Source organism: Microtus oregoni, unplaced genomic scaffold, assembly GCF_018167655.1.
Source record: "Microtus oregoni isolate MIOR12 unplaced genomic scaffold, Mior012 000000F_ref0000247, whole genome shotgun sequence".
Taxonomy (NCBI): domain Eukaryota; kingdom Metazoa; phylum Chordata; class Mammalia; order Rodentia; family Cricetidae; genus Microtus; species Microtus oregoni.
The window spans coordinates 26,140,766-26,160,402 of record NW_024543059.1 but is presented as its reverse complement, the minus strand read 5'-3'; the positions used below and the strand labels follow the sequence as shown (position 1 = coordinate 26,160,402).

At 44.6% G+C, this 19,637-nt stretch overlaps 1 protein-coding gene across 4 annotated transcripts in view; it reads right to left on the bottom strand.

Annotated features, from left to right (window-relative positions):
- Lrrc28 (leucine rich repeat containing 28) overlaps positions 1–18,241 on the bottom strand; it is a 101,985-nt gene extending 83,744 nt beyond the window's left edge. For all 4 annotated transcript variants that reach the window (XM_041657960.1, XM_041657979.1, XM_041657989.1 and 1 more), the window contains exons 1-3: positions 18,138–18,241; positions 14,186–14,413; positions 1,575–1,615 (exon numbers count right to left, since the gene is read on the bottom strand). In XM_041657960.1, coding sequence (XP_041513894.1) covers positions 1,575–1,615; positions 14,186–14,353 — 209 coding nt within the window. In that variant the 5' untranslated portion in view covers positions 14,354–14,413; positions 18,138–18,241. The remainder of the gene's footprint in view (positions 1–1,574; positions 1,616–14,185; positions 14,414–18,137) is intronic.
- Positions 18,242–19,637: the final 1,396 nt, after the last annotated feature.

Sequence of the window (19,637 nt, the reverse complement as noted above, 5' to 3'; positions counted from 1 at the left end):
GGGAGGTGGTTCAACACACCAGGGAAATGTCAAAAGAAACAGTTAATCTAGAAAATTATTTGGCAATCTGTTATGTTTTTTTTAAAAAAAACTAATAATTCTGAGTAAAAGTGATAAAGAACTCTTTTCCATAAAATCAATGAGACAATTGTAAAAATTTTTTCAGAAGCAGCATACATACAACCATGGTAACTAGACCAAGGCCTACAGTGACATGGGGGTATCTATGGAAGAAAAATGCTGTGGTGTATCAGATAGTGGCCTGTGAGCTCTGTTTTCATGGGTGCTAGCCCCATACCCCACTGTTTAGGTCTGCAGAACTAAGAAAAACCAAGAGTTCACACCCAAACTGAAAAGTGGTAGCCTGGGAGAAAATTGGGTGAGCAGGCTTCCCAAGCCACATTCCCAAAGAATCACTATTCACTTGGTCTCAGAGCTGCCTGGCAACTTGACTGGCAGGCTGTTCTTATATATACACTAGTAAGGTAGAGATACAGATATTATTAGCTGTTCTTATATATACTCTAGTAAGGTAGGGATACAGATATTTTATATATACTCTAGTAAGGTAGACATATAAATATTATTATCAAGGGTAAGTCCAAAATTTCTAGCACAAAAACAAAACAAAAACAAAAAATCAAAACCTATCCCAGTGCTAAACTGAAACAAATTTCAGGCAACTATTTAATTTCACAGCTTCCTGAGGTAATAGAAAACAGCTATAACAAATAAGACACAAACCAGAAAACGTGAAGGAAAAGCTGGTAGGGAGTATCCACATGAGATGTCAGCCCAGTAGACCCCTGGTCCACGTGGGACGTCAACCCAGCAGACCCCTGGTCCACGTGGGACATCAGCCCAGCAGATCCCTGGTCCACATGGGACATCAACCCAGCAGACCCCAGGCCCACGTGGGACGTCAGCCCAGCAGACCCCAGGCCCACGTGGGATGTCAACCCAGCAGACCCCTGGCCCACGTGGGACGTCAGCCCAGTAGACCCCTGGTCCACGTGGGACGTCAGCCCAGCAGCCCCTGGCCCATGTGGGGCATCAGCAAGTCCAGAGCCATGCAAGGAGCAACTGAAGAACTAAGAAGGCCTTGGGCTCCCATATCTGCTGAGCTGAAGCCCTAAATAGATTGGCAAAAGAAGCGAAGGCTAGAGCAGAGTCACATGGCTGATGATGTAGAGGCCAAGACATGTCACAACACTCTCACGGAGACTCACAAAGACTAGGGGATTGAATGGATTAAGCATTTAATATATACTATTTAATCATGACCTAACCACTAATAGCGCATGGTCAAATCTGCACACAGTAGGTCTACAGAAACTGTATGGACTTCCCAGAAGAAGCATTTTCATTGCCTGAGCTGAGCTTTTTCAACACATTAAAGGGTTCTAACACACCATGGGGGTTAGTTAGCAAAGCATCTGGTCTACCCATAGCAACAACATGACAACCACATTCAAAAGCAACAAATTTCAAATAGCTTAAAATTCCCATTCTTGTTTTTTTTTTGTTTGATTGATTGTTTTTGTTTGTTTTAAAAATTGAATAAACAGACTCACAGTTCCACAAGGTTTGGAAGCTTCTGAGCAAGGTTTTCTGGCTGAAAATTAAAAACTCAGAATTAAATTTTATCTTTGAAAAAACAGTATTAACATTTTTAATTATCTTAAACACAACAGACTATTTTCTTGGGCTATAAATGTTGAGAATGTGAAAATAATAACAACATGTTTAGGACTTATACTTAACACCAATCGCAAGATACTTAGTAAATTCAAACAGTTAAAATCAGCATCTCTTAGAGCAGTGGTTCTCACCCTAATGCTGTGACCATTTAATACAATTCCTCATGTTGTAGTGACCCCCAGCCATACATACAATTATTTTTGTTGCTACTTCATAACCATAATTTTGCTACTGATAATGTAGGACCCAGCCCTGACAAGCTCAATAGAGGCCTGAGTCTCAGTAGTTTACCCTGAAGCAATACCTGGTTTCAATAGATAAAGACCACAAACTGAGATGACCCAGGCACCACCCAGGAACAGACCATCCAAAGGAAATCCCTAACTTTCCAACTGCTGTAGATAGGATCACCTGGCAGCACACACCCTGCTAATGTAACTTTTCTGTTTTCTGCCTTTAAATACTGCCCTCTAGAAGGGTGGGGTGCCTCCGCTTGCCGCTGCTGCACTGATGAAGTCCCTGCCAGCTTGTATTGTGCACACACAACAAACCTTGCTTTTTGCATTTCGACGTTTATTATGCATTATTTTGCATAATGTTATACCACAGAGTGGATATACCTTAGAGAAACCAGGTGGCAAAAGAAAGAGACCTCTCTGAAGACAGACAGAAGGAAGAAGGCCAAGGATGAGAGAATCAGTGGCTGAAGAGGCAGCTGTGGACAAGGAATGCCAAGGATTGCCCACAGCCTGCACAGAGAGAAATGTATGCAAGACTCTCTATAGTCCCCAAAAGGGGACTCTCACCTGATGACTACATCCTAATTTGGGATGCTTGAGTTCAAAGTGTGAGCAAATGAACTTCTGCTGACATTGCATTGTTACAGTGGCCTCACAGAGCCCTCAATCCCCCTCTCCCCACAGTTCTGCTGCTAAAGAATGAATGAGAACCAAGAAGGTTGAGAATGAACAGAGATGAGGACTGTGGTCCAATGTTTCTGGTCCTCAGGGTGGCCTCTAGAGGGCGTGGCAGATGGATGAATGTAACATTTCTGGACATGAGAGTGGCCTCCAGAGGGGGTGGTAGACAGTGAACTGTGCTGAGGAGGAGTGCTTTCCCAAGGGTTCCGGAAGGTCTACAGCTGCCCTCACAGGTTGAAAGGAGCAGACAGTGCTATCCCTGGGGTGTTTCTGTAAATACCTGTGTATAAAATGACAAACATGGTTCACATTTACAAGCAGATGGAGATGCACGTTATGCATGCATCTATATGAAGGAGCGCACAGGATATGCTTTTTTTTTTTTCATTCTGCATCCCACAAACACCAAAAGGTAAGCCAGCTTTCAGTGACAGAACCAGGAATAGTTTTTAGAAAATGAAAATAAAAACACACCTGGCATGAATTCTGAAAGACAAGTATGACAGATTGGCATGAGGTGGACAGGAGGGTAGCTCTGCTTCACCTTCTGGGCACAGGAAATAACATATGCAAAGGAGAAGGGGGCGTTCAGAAAGTGACCTATTGTCCTGTAATGCCTCACGAGTACTCCTAAAGACATCGTGGGTCTGTAGAATCTTGTTATTGTAACAACTGTGCTTGGAGTTGGGGGTGACCAGCGATTAGGAATATGTGATGGTTTGAATGACAAGTCCCTCTGTTTGGGTAGGTTTAGAAGGGGTGGCCCTGTCACAGGGAGCATAGTTCTCAGGTTTCAAAGCCACAGGCCATTCCTAGCTGGCTCTCTGATTCCTTCATGCATTTCAAGATGTGAGTCCTCAGCTGCTGCCCCAGCTGCCAGGCCTTTGCTCCATCCTTAACAGATGAACACTCTGGAACAAGACTGCCTCGGCCACAGGTTTCAGCACAGCCACGGAAACACTCTGGAACAAGACTGCCTCGGCCACAGGTTTCAGCACAGCCACGGAAACACTCTGGAACAAGACTGCCTCGGCCACAGGTTTCAGCACAGCCACGGAAACACTCTGGAACAAGACTGCCTCGGCCACAGGTTTCAGCACAGCCACGGAAACACTCTGGAACAAGACTGCCTCGGCCACAGGGTTTCAGCACAGCCACGGAAACACTCTGGAACAAGACTGCCTCGGCCACAGGTTTCAGCACAGCCACGGAAACACTCTGGAACAAGACTGCCTCGGCCACAGGGTTTCAGCACAGCCACGGAAACACTCTGGAACAAGACTGCCTCGGCCACAGGGTTTCAGCACAGCCACGGAAACACTCTGGAACAAGACTGCCTCGGCCACAGGGTTTCAGCACAGCCACGGAAACACTCTGGAACAAGACTGCCTCGGCCACAGGTTTCAGCACAGCCACGGAAACACTCTGGAACAAGACTGCCTCGGCCACAGGTTTCAGCACAGCCACGGAAACACTCTGGAACAAGACTGCCTCGGCCACAGGTTTCAGCACAGCCACGGAAACACTCTGGAACAAGACTGCCTCGGCCACAGGGTTTCAGCACAGCCACGGAAACACTCTGGAACAAGACTGCCTCGGCCACAGGTTTCAGCACAGCCACGGAAACACTCTGGAACAAGACTGCCTCGGCCACAGGGTTTCAGCACAGCCACGGAAACACTCTGGAACAAGACTGCCTCGGCCACAGGGTTTCAGCACAGCCACGGAAACACTCTGGAACAAGACTGCCTCGGCCACAGGTTTCAGCACAGCCACGGAAACACTCTGGAACAAGACTGCCTCGGCCACAGGTTTCAGTACAGCCACGGAAACACTCTGGAACAAGACTGCCTCGGCCACAGGTTTCAGTACAGCCACGGAAACACTCTGGAACAAGACTGCCTCGGCCACAGGTTTCAGCACAGCCATGGAAACTCTCTGGAACAAGACTGCCTCGGCCACAGGTTTCAGCACAGCCACGGAAACACTCTGGAACAAGACTGCCTCGGCCACAGGTTTCAGCACAGCCACGGAAACACTCTGGAACAAGACTGCCTCGGCCACAGGTTTCAGCACAGCCACGGAAACACTCTGGAACAAGACTGCCTCGGCCACAGGTTTCAGCACAGCCACGGAAACACTCTGGAACAAGACTGCCTCGGCCACAGGTTTCAGCACAGCCACGGAAACACTCTGGAACAAGACTGCCTCGGCCACAGGTTTCAGCACAGCCACGGAAACACTCTGGAACAAGACTGCCTCGGCCACAGGTTTCAGCACAGCCACGGAAACACTCTGGAACAAGACTGCCTCGGCCACAGGTTTTAGTACAGCCACGGAAACACTCTGGAACAAGACTGCCTCGGCCACAGGTTCAGCACAGCCACGGAAACACTCTGGAACAAGACTGCCTCGGCCACAGGTTTCAGCACAGCCACGGAAACACTCTGGAACAAGACTGCCTCGGCCACAGGTTTTAGTACAGCCACGGAAACACTCTGGAACAAGACTGCCTCGGCCACAGGTTCAGCACAGCCACGGAAACACTCTGGAACAAGACTGCCTCGGCCACAGGTTTTAGTACAGCCACGGAAACACTCTGGAACAAGACTGCCTCGGCCACAGGTTCAGCACAGCCACGGAAAGGAACAACACAGAAGTTATTTTGCTGTGGCACCTAAACTGAGCAGCTCACAACAACCTCTTACTCCAGCTCCAGGGGAGCAGATGCCCTCTTCTAGACTCTGGACATCCGTGCTCACACGCGCACATCCTCCCAAACATACACACATTTAAAAATCAAGCATAAAGATACATAGTGATTTTTCACAAAGTGGCAAGGACTATTAAGGTTTGAATGTAAACCATTCCCACAGATCCGTGTTCAAACATTTGGTCCCCAGGTGGTGGTGCTGTTGGGGGAGACTGTGGAGCCTTAGGAAGCAAGGCCTGGCATAGGGGACGGGCAAGACAGGCCACAATGCACAAGGAAGTAACTGATATATGGACTTTTCTAAGGAATAGGTTTTAAAAACCATCTAAGCACAATGGAAACTCTCTGGTTTTATTTTAGATAAGAAAATTATTATGGGTGGTAGTTGCACACTCCTTTAATCTCAGCACATGGAAGGCAGAGGAAGACAAATCTCTGTGAGGCCAGTCTAGACTACAAAGTGAGTTCCAGGACAGTCAGGACTGTTACACAGAGAAACCTTGTCTTGAAAACATCACCCTTTCATACAGGCGTACAAATACATTACAACTGCTCAGACACTATAGCCACACCCTTTTCTCACTAACACTATCACTGAACACGGATCTTGTGGGATGACTGAAGTATCTGAGTACTCACTATTGACATTTAAGTGGTAAAAGCTTTGAATCCTCATATTTGATACTGGCACACATGATACCAGTATACATTCAAAACTTACTGCCTCAGATGTCACAAGTGGACCTATTAAAATCCCTGGAATAGTCTTGTAGCATTGGTATCTTGCCTCTCTAGCCCCTGATTCTCTTATCCACAGCCTTCTTCCTTCTGTCTGTATCAACACACATTTCCATTTATGGGCATATCTAGCAAACTACAGAACTGTTGGGCAGAGGGCTTAATCGCCAGTGTTCCCATCAAAGCAAAGCCTGGGCAGGAAAGAAACGCCATCGGGCCCTCACCTAGTTTCATCTGCTAGAGTATCAATACTGGTTCTGCTTAGCTTGCATGACCTCAATTATTTTTGGATACCTACTTGGCTTTATCAGAGAGCATTCCATGATAAGACGTTTTGCTTTTTTTTTTCTTTGCTTTTTGAGATAAAGCTATACACAAAGCACTGAAAGCATACTTCTGCTACTGACATGCGGCAGTATGAGCTCATTAACAAGGTAAGCACACTGCGTTTCTGTTTAAAAACAGGCACACTAACTTTGAGAAGACTGCAGCTGGTGAGAATTCTGCCTTTGGAAACAAAACAAGAGCCTAGGAAACCGCGCCTGTCAAACAGGCCAAGAGCGCCCCCTACTGGCGCTATGCTGCATCACTCCCTTCCAAGCCCACATTTCCACGGAAGCAGAAATCCCTCCCACCAACACTGACGTGCACACATTTTCTTCATGACCAGCGTGAGAGTAAACTTGAACGGTAGAGCTGGCATAAAATGTGCTTTCAAACTCCGCTGACATGTGAAAGGTTTTGTAACTTTGGACACTGATTTCATGCATTTTATAAACCAGAGTAGATCTGTGATGTTCCGGGTCCTCCCCTTCAGAGCCTAGAACAAAAGTGATACTTACTGTCTGGGGTACCTGATCAGGTTCCCTTTTTGGTTTGTTTGTTACTTTCTGCCTATTAAAGAATTAAAAGGCAGGAAAAATCTTGAGCCAGATAGCGTCAGGGAAATCTCAGCAGTTATAAAAACTAAAAGTCAGGTGTCCTGGCGCACACCTTTAATCTCACACTTGGGAGGCAGAGCCAGGTGGATTTCCGTGAGTTCAGGGCCAGCTTGGTCTACAATGAGTTCCAGAACAGCCAAGGCTACACATAACTAAGACCTTTTGTACATCAAAGGGCATTATAAACAAAAGACAATATACAGATTGAGAGAAATACTTACAAAACATACAGCAGATAAGGATCTAGCAGGCAGAACACAAAAGAACCATTGTAACTTAGTAACACAAAGGCTAATCAAAGATGGACTAAGGCTAAAAGAACTCGGCTCTGTTCCCAGGGTGAACTGTTAACCTGAAGGGAATTGAGTCCCTGCCTTCCTCCTCCCTCTCTCCTTCCTTCCACTCTTGCTTCCCAGTCACAGGGGATCAGATTTACTGCACACATACTCAACACCATCACTACCCAGCACTCCCACTGAGTTCTCAATGATCTACTCAGTTGTGGACTAGAACGTTTAAAAGCCGTGAGCCAAAGTAAACCTTTTCTAAGTTGGTTATCCAGGAATTTGCTAGAACAACAGAAAGTCAGCTAACACAACATACAAATGCTGCCAATAGTGCATGAAAAGGTGCTTTAACACCATCAACCTCAGGCATGGTGGCGCACACCTTTAATCTCAGCACTTGGGAAGCAGAGGCAAGCAGGTCTCTGAGTTCAAGGCCAGTCTGGTCTACAGTTCAAGTTCCAGGACAGCCAAGGGTACATAGAGAAACCCTGTCTTGAAAAACAATTTTTTTAATTCAAAATAAACAAACAAACTGGTAATCATGGATGTTGTGACCTGATGTAGCCTATGACCCAGATTTGATTAGGAGTGAACTTTGATCAAATAAGACAGCCCTCATCTGCATGGCAGATGTTGTGTAAAATTGTGTTGGGAATTATGTGTCCAATTGCTCATGCCAATCTTCCCAAATCACACACACACACACACACACACACACAGAGAGAGAGAGAGGGGGGGGGGGGGGGGCTGCTCCAGCTTACAGCTTCCTCAGAGAGAGAGAGAGAGAGAGAGAGAGAGAGAGAGAGGCTGCTCCAGCTTACAGCTTCCTCTGCTCTGAAGCTACCTGCTCTTTATAAGTGATGAGGCATCCCCCAACCTTCTGGCTACTCTCTTTGTCCCTAACAGGTGGCCATGGTGCTTTGAGCTCCCCCAAATGCCTCTGGCTATTCTCTATCACCTGAGCAAGAGCTACACAATAGTTTCGTATTTACAATAAACCTTCCTCCTACCCATAGAGCTGTCCAGTTCATGTTTTCACTGAGTCCTTGCTCAGACTTCTTCAAATTGATTTTCTAGGGCCATGCCACATAAATACTAAAATGCAGGCATTGCTGTGTGTGGAAACCTATGCCTGTAATCCCAGCCCTTGGGAGACTGGAGCAAGAAGCATGTACAAGTTCAAAGTCAGCCTGGCCTACACTTTTTTAAATTGTTTTTATTGAGCTATATATTTTTGTTCTCTTCCCTCCCCCTCCTCTCCCTTCCCCTTCAACCCTCTCCAATGGTCCCCAATGCTCCCAACTTACTCAGGAGATCTTGTCTTTTTCTACTTCCCAAGTACATTAGATTCATGTATGTCTCTCTTAGGGTCCTCACTGTTGTCTAGATTCTCTGGAATTGCAGGCTGGGTTTTCTTTGCTTTATGTCTAAAACCCACCTTATGAGTGAGTGCATACGATATTTGTCTTTCTGGGTCTGGGTTACCTCACTTAATATGATGTTTTCTAGATCCATCCATTTGCCCGTAAATTTCAAGATGTCATTTTTTCTGCTGTGTAGTACTCCATTCTGTAAATGTATCTCATTTTCCTTATCCATTCTTCGGTCATATGCCAAACATCTTTAATAACTTTTTAAAGTATTTATTTTAAAAGAAAATAATATAATAGCCAGGAATAATAGTACAATTTTTTTTCACTTTGCAACCTAAGAATCTTCTTGGGCTCCCACCCACTCCCTCACATTCTCCACTCATCTACGACGTCATCACCATAGTCTTTTCTCAATGCCTTATTCATCTACAAATGTGGGATAATGAAAGTGCTGCATCCAAGCATTGTTCTCAGGATTAAATAACACATGCAGATTGCTTAGAACAATGCCTGGCATTTGTTGTCAAGCAAACGCCTTGGTAAAGATTCACAAGCAGTTAGCTGCTATTAGGTTTTAACCAACACACTAATGTACAATTATGAAAACAACTGCTCATCACGCTAATATGTTAACGTACAATGAATATCTTCGTTCATGGAATTGTTTTTGTCCTATTGGGTATACAATTTTACTAGACGGTATCTAAACCACAAAAAAACCTGTCAATTTCCACTCCAACAGTGAATTACAATGTCTTCTCAAAGTTTCTAGAAAGATATTAATTTCTGTATGTGATGTATATGTGTATACATGTTCATGTGTGGCACATGTGTACGGAGGTCAGAGGTGATGTCTTCCTCAGTCACCCAACCTATTTTGGAGACAGGCTCTCCTGCTGAGCCCGAAGCTTGCTCATTCAGCTTGGGTGGTTGGCCAGTAAGCTCCTGGAGCTGCCTGTCTCTACCTCCAGAGTGCTGGGGTTACAGGCACAGGGCACCCAGACCTGGCCTTTTACCTCCTGTTTGCCCAACAAGCACTTTCCTGATTGACACATCCCCAATCCCCCAGGCCCCATGTCATAAGTCTATCCCAAACAGGGCCACCAACTGAGGACCAAGCATTGAAACGTCAGAGACTGGCGTTTACAGAAAAGCTAAAAGTTAAAGCATCTTCTAAAATAAATTGCAGGGCCCCAAATCATGTTTCCTACATGAGTTCGTTTTTATGCCTCTGGTTTGGGTCTAGTTTTGTTTGAAACAGGGTCTTGCTATGTAGTCTGGCCCCAAATGAATGATCCTCTTGCCTCAGCCCCCCAAGTATTGATACTACAGGAGTGTACCCATATTCCCACCCCTATTTTGTATTTACTTCTTAATTACATAATTGTGTTCCTATATAAATCAGCCCCTATTACATTGAAAAAAAGTTTGACAATTTCTTAGACAAATAAAGGATAATACTACATAACAAAATACTACTTCAAAGTATTTTAAACCAAAATATATCTACCCTTTAACTCAGCATTCATCCCTCTAGCCCTCTGAGAATCTCCTAAACACAAGCGTATATATACACAGACATATTTCCATCTACTAACCTAGAGATAGTATAAAAAGAAAGGAATTTGCAGTGAAACAGGTAGAATATGAATCTATTTTTAATATTAACAAAGACACATCAAGGAATACAGTAGAGTTATACGAATATTAGCAAGGGAGTGAAAGGTGCTGTGGTCTGAACGCTGCATCTCACCTAAAAGTCACATCAAAGTCCTCCTCCCCAGGGCCATAGTATTAGGATGTGGGGCCTTGGGGAAGAAACTGGGTTATGAAAACGACCACAATGAATGGGGTAAGCACTCTTATAAAAAGAGGCCCAAGAAAGATCGAGCTATGTGAGGACACCATAAGAAGGCACCACCTACACAGAAATAAGCTGGCCCTCACCACAGCAGCTTGGCCCTGGATCTTACATTCAGGAGCATAAGCAGTAAATCTCTGCTGCCTGAAAGCTGCCCATTTATGCCTCTATGCTGTTTGACTTCGTGACAGGTATTGGTTTTGATATTAAAAAGTTGATCAAGCTTCTGGGGAGTGGGGGTGAGGGACCAGAGAGCTCAGTTTTCCACCATTGTTACCCTCCTGGCTTCAGGGCACTGGCTTAGGGGTGCCTGCATCCAGGCCTGGGGATGTGAACTGCAGGGTCACTGGTCCTTCCCAGAGGCAGCAGTGCCTAGTGCAGAGGGACATACACTCTGAAGCCCCAAGTCAGACAGGCCACTATCAGGCACGGATCATCAAGAGGGGTGGCCATGGAGTAGCAGGACCAGGCACTGGCAGAAAGGTCCATGTCCCTCTGAAGGCCTACTCTCATCCCAGAAAACACTAAAAATCATGCAAGAGGTTCAGAATCCTTGTGTTCACTTTAAAACACCCAAATTATCAGTTCATCAAGGTTATGCATATCCAAAGAGCCACCAAGTATCTGAAGGATGTCACTTTAAAAAAGCAATGTATACCCTTCTGGAAGTACAGTGGTGGACTCTGTGGGCATGTCTAGGTCAAGCACTGGGGCTGGACACACAACTGATGGCCCAAAAGCAGTGCTGGATTTTTGCTGTACAAGCATAGCAACATAGGGAGTCATGTGAAGTTCAAGGACTTAGATGTAGACTCTCTACTCATGTATATGCAGATATACAACACACCCAAGATACACGCCAGACTTGCAGAGCTCATGGTCAGATTAACACGTGTGATGGCTAGCCTTAGCTGTCAACTTGGCTACATTTGAAAGCAATTAAAACCCAAGCCATATGGTGCATTCCTTGTGAGGAATTTTTCTAGGTTGTATTATTTGAGGTGGGAGACCCACCCTAAATCCAGATCATCTGAAGGCAGAAGTTCCTCCCTAAATCTGGGCAACACCTTCTGTGGCAGCCCATACAAAAGGACAGAAGGAAGTTGGTGTTTTCTGTCTGCTTGCCCTCCTTCCCACTGGCAAGTTCATCTACCCTGATTATATATACATATGTATGTGTGTGTGTGCGTGTGTGTGTGTGTGCGCGCGCGCACGTGTGTGTGTTCATTCTATCAGTTCCGTTTCTTCGAGAACCTTGACTAACACACCTTGTGCAAGCTTCCCTGGTAAACTGAGATGGTCCTCACTGAACAGGAAAGCATTGTTCCTAAGCCAAAGCGGGAGGCTGTACAGGAAAAATATATCCCAGAAGGAACTGAAGAGACAAAAACTTATGACACAGAAATAAATTCAGCATAAAATAAATGTAAATGAAAGGTTGTTGTTGTTGTTTTTTAATGAAAAGGTCTATTAAGCTCACAGGCTTTTTCTTATGTTTTAGTTCTAAATACTGGCATTCCCCAAATTCTGAAAACATGATATGCCACCATCCTATAAATATGAGCCACGGCGCTACGTCAAATAATTCGAAGTGCAAAAGTGAGAAGGGTGGGGCTTGCACATGGGTCACCCCTTCTTGGGAGTGGCTTCTCACAGTGAGGGGTGAAAAGGAGGAAAATGCAGAAAAGAAAGGCATTTAACACAATGGGGGACAAAAAGGATTGTACCAGGAGAGAATGAAGCAACAGGAAGACAGAAGTGACTGGCAAGTGCCCAAACTTGTTCAAAATAATCAACAAAAGCCCAGTGAAGGAGTTTAGGGGAGGGGGAGAAGGGTGGGAGGAGGGGGAGGGAAATGGGAGGCTGGGAGGAGGCGGACACTTTTTTTTCCTTTTCTCAAAAAAAAAAAAAAAAAAAAAAAAAGCCCAGTGAATCCACAAAGCAACACAGCGGCATTGAAGTCTCCGGTCAAGTGCGGCAGGTGCTACGCTCTAATGCCAGCAAACACTCTAAAAACCTTGTCTTCTCTCTGACATGGCCAGGGAAGATGATAGCGCTGAGAAGGCTGCTGACCTCCAGCATCCTCTGAGAGCTACACAGCCTTCCAGAGTTAGAGTTCATAAGGTTATTTGATACACAGCAATCAAACATATTAACTGCTAAGAGAAAACAAGATTCTTTTATTGTAAAAATCTACAAGAATTTAATCTTTGCTGATTCAAAAGGGGGCAGAACGTGAACTGGGAGCGCATGCGCTGAGGGGGGCAGATTAAGGGTGGGGGTGAGAGGAAAAGGACTGGGGAAGGACAGGAAGAGGAAAGAGAGAGAGGCACAGCGATCCGCACATGGACATGTGCTAATGGAAGCCATCATTCTGTACACTAACTAGAAACAACTTTCAACTAGATATGGCAACGAGCCACTTTGTGGGTCCAAATTGTGTGACACCGGCACATTTTCCTAAGCTGAAAACCGCCAGAATTTACAAAAGGCCGACTGTTTAACTTTTACAAGCAAAGGTCAGTTTGTTGAAAAGGTCTTTCCATTGAGCTAATTGCTGATGGGCAGTAATCTGCACACAGTGGGGAAATACTCCACTTCTTCCCAAAGGGGGTTGATACCTTGATAAGTATGATCTCACATCACAAAGTAGCAATATTTTATAAAGGACGAATGAAAGTATAGATAAGACATTTTTAAGTTTAAAAACCTAGCTAGATATCCAACCTTACATTCGTGCCAATATGTCAAGCACTAAACCATGCATAGCCATGCGTTTACTGATAAACTAAAGATACAATTTATAGTGCATTTCTTCTATTTCAGGTATTTTTCATAGACTGATTTGTCCAGAAATACATCCACACATATAAAACTAGTACGGCACACTTTCCAGATAGTTAAGGAAAGTTCAAAACACAGAAAGGTTCAATTACAAAGAAACAGCAGGCTAACCTAAGTCATAAATTCAAGCAAAAGATTCAAATCAGGTAAATCGATAACCACAAAAGGCCATATAAAATAAATTCATTTAAAACGGGGACCATATTTTATAATGAACAGTGGGAATAAAACTCTGGTTAGAACTTTCTCTTCCCAAATTGAAATAGTTTCTTTGTCTTACATAGAATAGGCTATAAGGAACACAAAAAGTGAATTAAATGTTGCTGCAGCAGCAAGGTTTTTCCCACCAAACGTATGATATCCCAACACAAGATCACTCTGATTTTGACAAGGTTTTGTTTGGTTAACACACAAGGCTTCATTAAACTCCCCAAACATATCTTAAGACTTTAATCTTCAGCTCATTCTCTTTTTAATTCCTACAAGTCAGAGTCAGACTAACTGGTCTTCTCTGGTTTCCTTTTTATCTAGGCTGCTTTGACATACAGCAGAAGCACAGGCCATGAGAGCTGTGCTTGCTGACTGAAGTTAAGACTAACTGGCTCAGGGGTATATGGGACTATTTCACTTGCCTGCACATCCCTTCTGTAGCCTAACTGCAGGGACTTAGGTAACAAGCACACTCCATCCCCTGTGCATCTCTGTTGCCTGCATGCGCAACCCTTGATCTGAGTAGCATGGGTGAATAAAAGACATGTCGGTCAGGACCACATCTACAAATGGAAGTAATGCAATGCAATACTCTACCAAGGTTGTGAGTGAGTTCCTTTTCATGTAGAGCCTCTCCAGATGTTGCAGCCCTTCATCTTTCAGTAACTCCAATGGGAAGTGGTGCAGATTCCTGTAATTTAAGAACAAATTCTTGTGCTTTTCAAGCCTGGCCACAGAGATTGTCTTACAAAGTTCGGATGCCATGACTGAACATCTCTGATCAGGCACGCCGCAGCACTACATCTTGTCAAAATTGGTCCATTTCTATAAAGAGGGAAAAAAAATCATTGTAAGATTTCTTACAAGCACTGCATATAAACCTGTTAGCCTACAGAGCCAGAACATACCAACACTAAAGACAATTACACTTTCTACCTTCTTTTGTGACAACTAAAATTTCTGCTCGTATTTGGGGCATTAAAATCATAATAGAGTACTCTGATTAAGCAATATTTAGGTCTTTTACTAGAAAAAGCCCTAACTGGCTGGGCAGTGGTGACTCACATCCATAATCCCAGCACTCCAGGCAGAAGCAGGTGATCTCTGTGATTTCAAGCCCTGTCTAGTCTATAAGGTGAGTTCCAGGACAATGAAAATGCTACATAGAGAAACTCTGTTTCAAAGAACCCAAAGGGAGAGAGAGATGGGAGGGAGGGAGGAGGGAGAGAGGAATGGGAGGGAGGGAGAGAGGGATGGGAGGGAGAGAGAGAGGGATGTGAGGGAAGAAGGGAGGGAGGGACAGATGGGAGGGAGAGAGGAAATTTTCTTTTGGACTTGAGGTAAGGATCTTTATGACAACAGAAACCAGTTTCTGGTATTATTTTTGTAAGACAGGGTCTCATGTATCTTAGGCTGGTCTAGAACTTGGCTATATAGCCAAAGATCTTAAAATTCTGATCTTCCTGTCTCTGCCTCCAGTTGTAGGGCACACCTCTTTGTTTCTGTAGTAGTGAGATCAAACCCAGGGCTCTATGCACACTGGGAAAGCACTCTATACCAACTGCTTTGCATCCACAGAACCCAGAGGCAAGTTATACAGCATGTAATCAAAGAAAAGGCTTAAAAAACTCTCAAATGCAGCACGCCCCATTTTCATTTTGAGCTGTCTCATTTTGTATTTTGTGTTTTACTTATCTCGAACATTAAAATAACTATTATTTGTACTTATTTCACTAACAGCTTAATTCCTTTACTTTCTACTATGTAAATATTGTCAAATACTTCACATTTCTACCTTTCTTATACTTTTATCCTTCTCTTTAGAGCTTTGAAGATTATCAAAAATAGCAAAGAGATCCAAAGTCACTAGTCAAAACCACTACACTAGGAACATGAACCCTGTGATATCCAACTATAAACTGTTGTGGGCCTCAGGTGATTTGTATAGATGTAGCAGTTATACGTTGGTTGAAAAATTATTGTAAAGTCTCTTCCAGTTGCAAAACTGAGAAAAAAAAATGAAGCTACATTTGCCCCCGCCTCCCTTGTTTCTTTCATGACAGGGTTTCTTTGTGCAGCCCTGGCTGTCTGGAATCGTGTGCTTTGCTGTGAAGAACTCACACTTTGAAACCCACTGGTGTCAGAGTTTTGCTTTTAAGCCCTTATGAGCCCTTCCATCTTTGACAAGTTTGGGAAGCCCTGTGTTTCGTTTCCTCCCATGTTAATAAGCTTGTTCATCCTTATTCCTAAGGCAAAGTTTTATTCATTTTAAGAAAGTAATTCTCACTGAGCATTTGTATGAAGGTTTTTAAGGAGCGGAGTTTTGTAACTTTGGGGTTACTTTCTATCATTTTCAAACTCTCATTTCTTAGCTCAGAAGACAACAGTTGCCGTTTTCTATGAAGTGTTTAGTAACAGTTCCAGGTCAATCTACGAATTTAATGCTTTCCCATATTTATTCCATCTACTTCCTCGCGTTATTGCCAGGCACCTGCTCTTTGGACATCTTATATGTGTTTATACAAAGTGACGGGAACTACAGGACCGACAGCATCCACGCTTCTGTGTAGAACACAAAGCTTCCTGGGTAATTATCCACTGAGTCAGCTGGGAGTGGTTTAGCTGTCTCACGGCATCTCCATATCACACCTTCCCAGACAGCTGTTACAGTTCACCCCCAGTCGCCTCTCCAGGAAAACACGCTTCTCTGCACACAGCAGCTCAGGCAGAAGTCATGAAGGGTCCTGTCCTCTCCATCACAGCTCCTTCAATCCATCACAAAGCTAGTGTTTCTCTTTCCAAAATACATCTCAATTCCAGCCACGTCGCTCCATCTGCCAAAGCCACGAGCCACTGCCATCTCCTGCCCTGGCCAGCTGTTTTCTTGGTCTCCACGTATCCACTTTCATTGCTTCCAACATACCAACTACAGCAATGAGCCTCAGAAAATGTACACATAATTGCATCTCTCCCTCCTGGGCATGCCTTACTAAATAAACACTTTATCAACTCCCTATTGAGGAAAGCAAAGTTTTACGAAGCTTTCAGAGCGCTTGACCATTGGGCCCAACCTGCCTGTCCAGCCTCCTCTGACAGATTCACCAAGTTCCTGGGCTTTCTTACTCCTGGGAGCTGTCAAACTTCTCCAAGCACTTGCTGTTCCCCTCTTAGCCAGGAAACTGCCTCTTTCGCTTTGCAGATTTCAACAGAAAACTCACTTCCTTGTCCCAACTAATTATTTCCTTGGCTTTCTTCCAGAGCAAGCCAGTTATTAAGTTTTTACAATTTGTAATATATATTACACACACACACACACACACACCAGTTTACTGACACTTTAGACAAGTCTGTAAAATCCTGAGGGCAGAGGTTTTCTTCATATCTGCATATCTGTATAATATTACAATAACTAAATACTTTTAGCTTTCAAACAGCTAATAACTAGATAAAATCAGAATAGCGTTCCAAGGTTGACTTTTCATCTACCCACTGAGCTCACTCATAGACTCTCTAAACTTGCGAGCTGCCATAAGGACCTTTATCCTCACAGCCAAGCAGTACAGCAGACATGAACTAATCCACGTTACAGATGAGGTACCATGTCACAAACACAACAGATGTGGTTCTAACACCAAAGTCTGGGTCCCACCTTACCTATTAACACAGCCTTTTACAAAGGGAAAATGTAGGCAATGTGCCATCATTATGAGATACACAAAGATTACACAAATGGAAGGCTTTCCTTCTGCAAAGTAGAACTATGTCCAAAATCTCCATTCACTACAACCAAATGGCTTTCTGATGCTCCAGCTGCAACTGGCTGCCTGAAAACACCATTAAGCTTGGCTGAATGCATCTCACTACAAAGGCAGATTGGGGAATAAGGTGCATACAGATGAAATCAAAAAGCTTCCAGCAACAATTCTCTTGTTTTTTCCCAATATGCACTCATTGGCAATCCAGCCTTTCAGAGCCTCATGTTTTCTTGTCCCTTTCAACTTCATCTCCTGTCCACAATTAACGTAAATACTGTAGTTAGTATTAACTCTATACAGCGACTTCTTCAGTTTTCTGAAAGTCCAACGTCAATGCCTTTTCAGCAGAAGCAAATAGAATAATTTTCCAACTTAAGAAAACCCCCATCTTAAGCACAAGTATTTTAAAGAATACTCCCTAACTGACTTTGCAGTACTTGAGTTGATAGAATACACACGATCTGACTTCTTGACGCTGGAGATTAGGGTCTTACAAACAGTATGTTATAAGCATTTGTAAAAGGCTGTTTTCTCCCTGAGAAAAGGTACCAGACGTCTTGGTCTTGCCTCAGTTAGTTCAATCAGAATTAGTCATAAGAATCCAGCAGCAGGGAGCCCAGAGGGATTCAGGGTACCCGGGTACCAGGGGCTGCGGACACAACAGACCCAAGGCCGGACAGCTCGTGGTCCTTCTGGCAGAGGCCCGGGCGCTTCTGTGGCGACGGAAATGGAGCGTCCCCGCCAGGAGCCGGGCCAGTGCCCTCGACCTGTGAGCCTGGAGACAGGACACTCACCTCGGCGCCCGCTGACCAGCGCTGGGTGCCCGGGCTGCGCTGGAAGGCAGTCCTGGGATAGAGGGAGGGCGGGGCTACGAGGGCGGGGCCTGGGGAGGGGCGTGCCTAACGGAGTAGGGATGGGGAAGAAGGGCCCGGGAGATCAAAACATCGCGAGAGTTCGCCTCCGCTCTCGCTGTCTCACGATAGGTGGAATGAGACGCTCGTTTTCAGAGCCAGGCGTCTATTGGCCGAGAGCGCGACTTCCTGCAGGGTCTGGGCCATGGCTCTGTTCTGGCTTCCGGCTCCAGTTTGCATGGCAGGAAAACTGCATTTCAGTTTAGCATTTTAGCCTCGGGAGCCGCCTGTAACTGACGTGTTTTTCGTTCACACATTCATTCCGCTCCCAGCCTCTCATTGACAGATGTCAACAATAAAACTCGGAGCGATTCTGTACCAGGCATCGTCCTAAGGGCTGTGCAGTCTCGCGTTTGCTTTGACAGCAATCCCTGCTACTGTTACTCTACCTTTCTGACATTTAAACAGAAGCCGTTGGGCTTACATAAGGCAAGTAAATCCAATCAACAAGAAGAACTGGATTTAAGGGCTTGAAACTCTCACTGAGAGGTGCCAACTACAGTCTCTAACATTAAGACTCCCGGTCCTAGGCGTGGTGCTCTATGTTTGAGTTCCAGTGCTCTGGAGGTGGAGCCAGGTCAGGATTTAGAGGCCAATCTCAGCTACGTGAGACACTGTCTCGTAGATAAAAATAAAACAAAACACACACAGGCTCCAGTGTGAGAAATAACTAAGGACAATCAAAACTTAGTGAACTAATATGGCAGTTCCTAACATGGCTAAAGTAGGCAGCCCATAAAAACTTTTTCAAGGTGAAAATCCTGCTTGTTCTGGTGGAGCACGTGTGCAGTCCGTTACTTCGAGGTTGAGGCAGGAGGATCACAACTTGAAGGTCAACTTAGTGAGCAAAGGAACCTACCTCAAGTATTTTAAAAAGAAGGAGGCAGGTATGTAGCTCCATAGAGGCACTAGATTCCGTCCCTAGTACCAGGGAAGAAAAGTTTGTTTTGTTTTTTAAAAAAGTTGTTTTGCCTGTTTTTCTTTTAAGACAGGGTTTCCTCTATGTAACTGCCCTGACTGTCCTGAAGCTCACTTTGTAGACCAGGCTGGCCTCAAACTCGCAGAGATCTATCTGCCCCTGCCTCGCAAGTGCTAGGACTAAAGGTGTGCGTGCACCACCGCCCAGCATGTAAAACTTTCTTTTAAAATGTTGTGCACATTGATGCAACAACTTTCTTTCTCTTTTGGTTTTTTGTTTTGTTTGGCTTGATTTGGTTTGGTTTGATATTTTGAGACAGGGTCTTTTTTGTTTCTGGAGACAGAGTTTCATTGTGTAGTCTTGGCTGTCCTGGAACTCGCTCTGTAGACCAGGCTGACCTCATACTCACAGAGATCAGCCTGTCTTTGCCTCCCAAGTACTGGGATTAAAGGCCTGCACTAGGA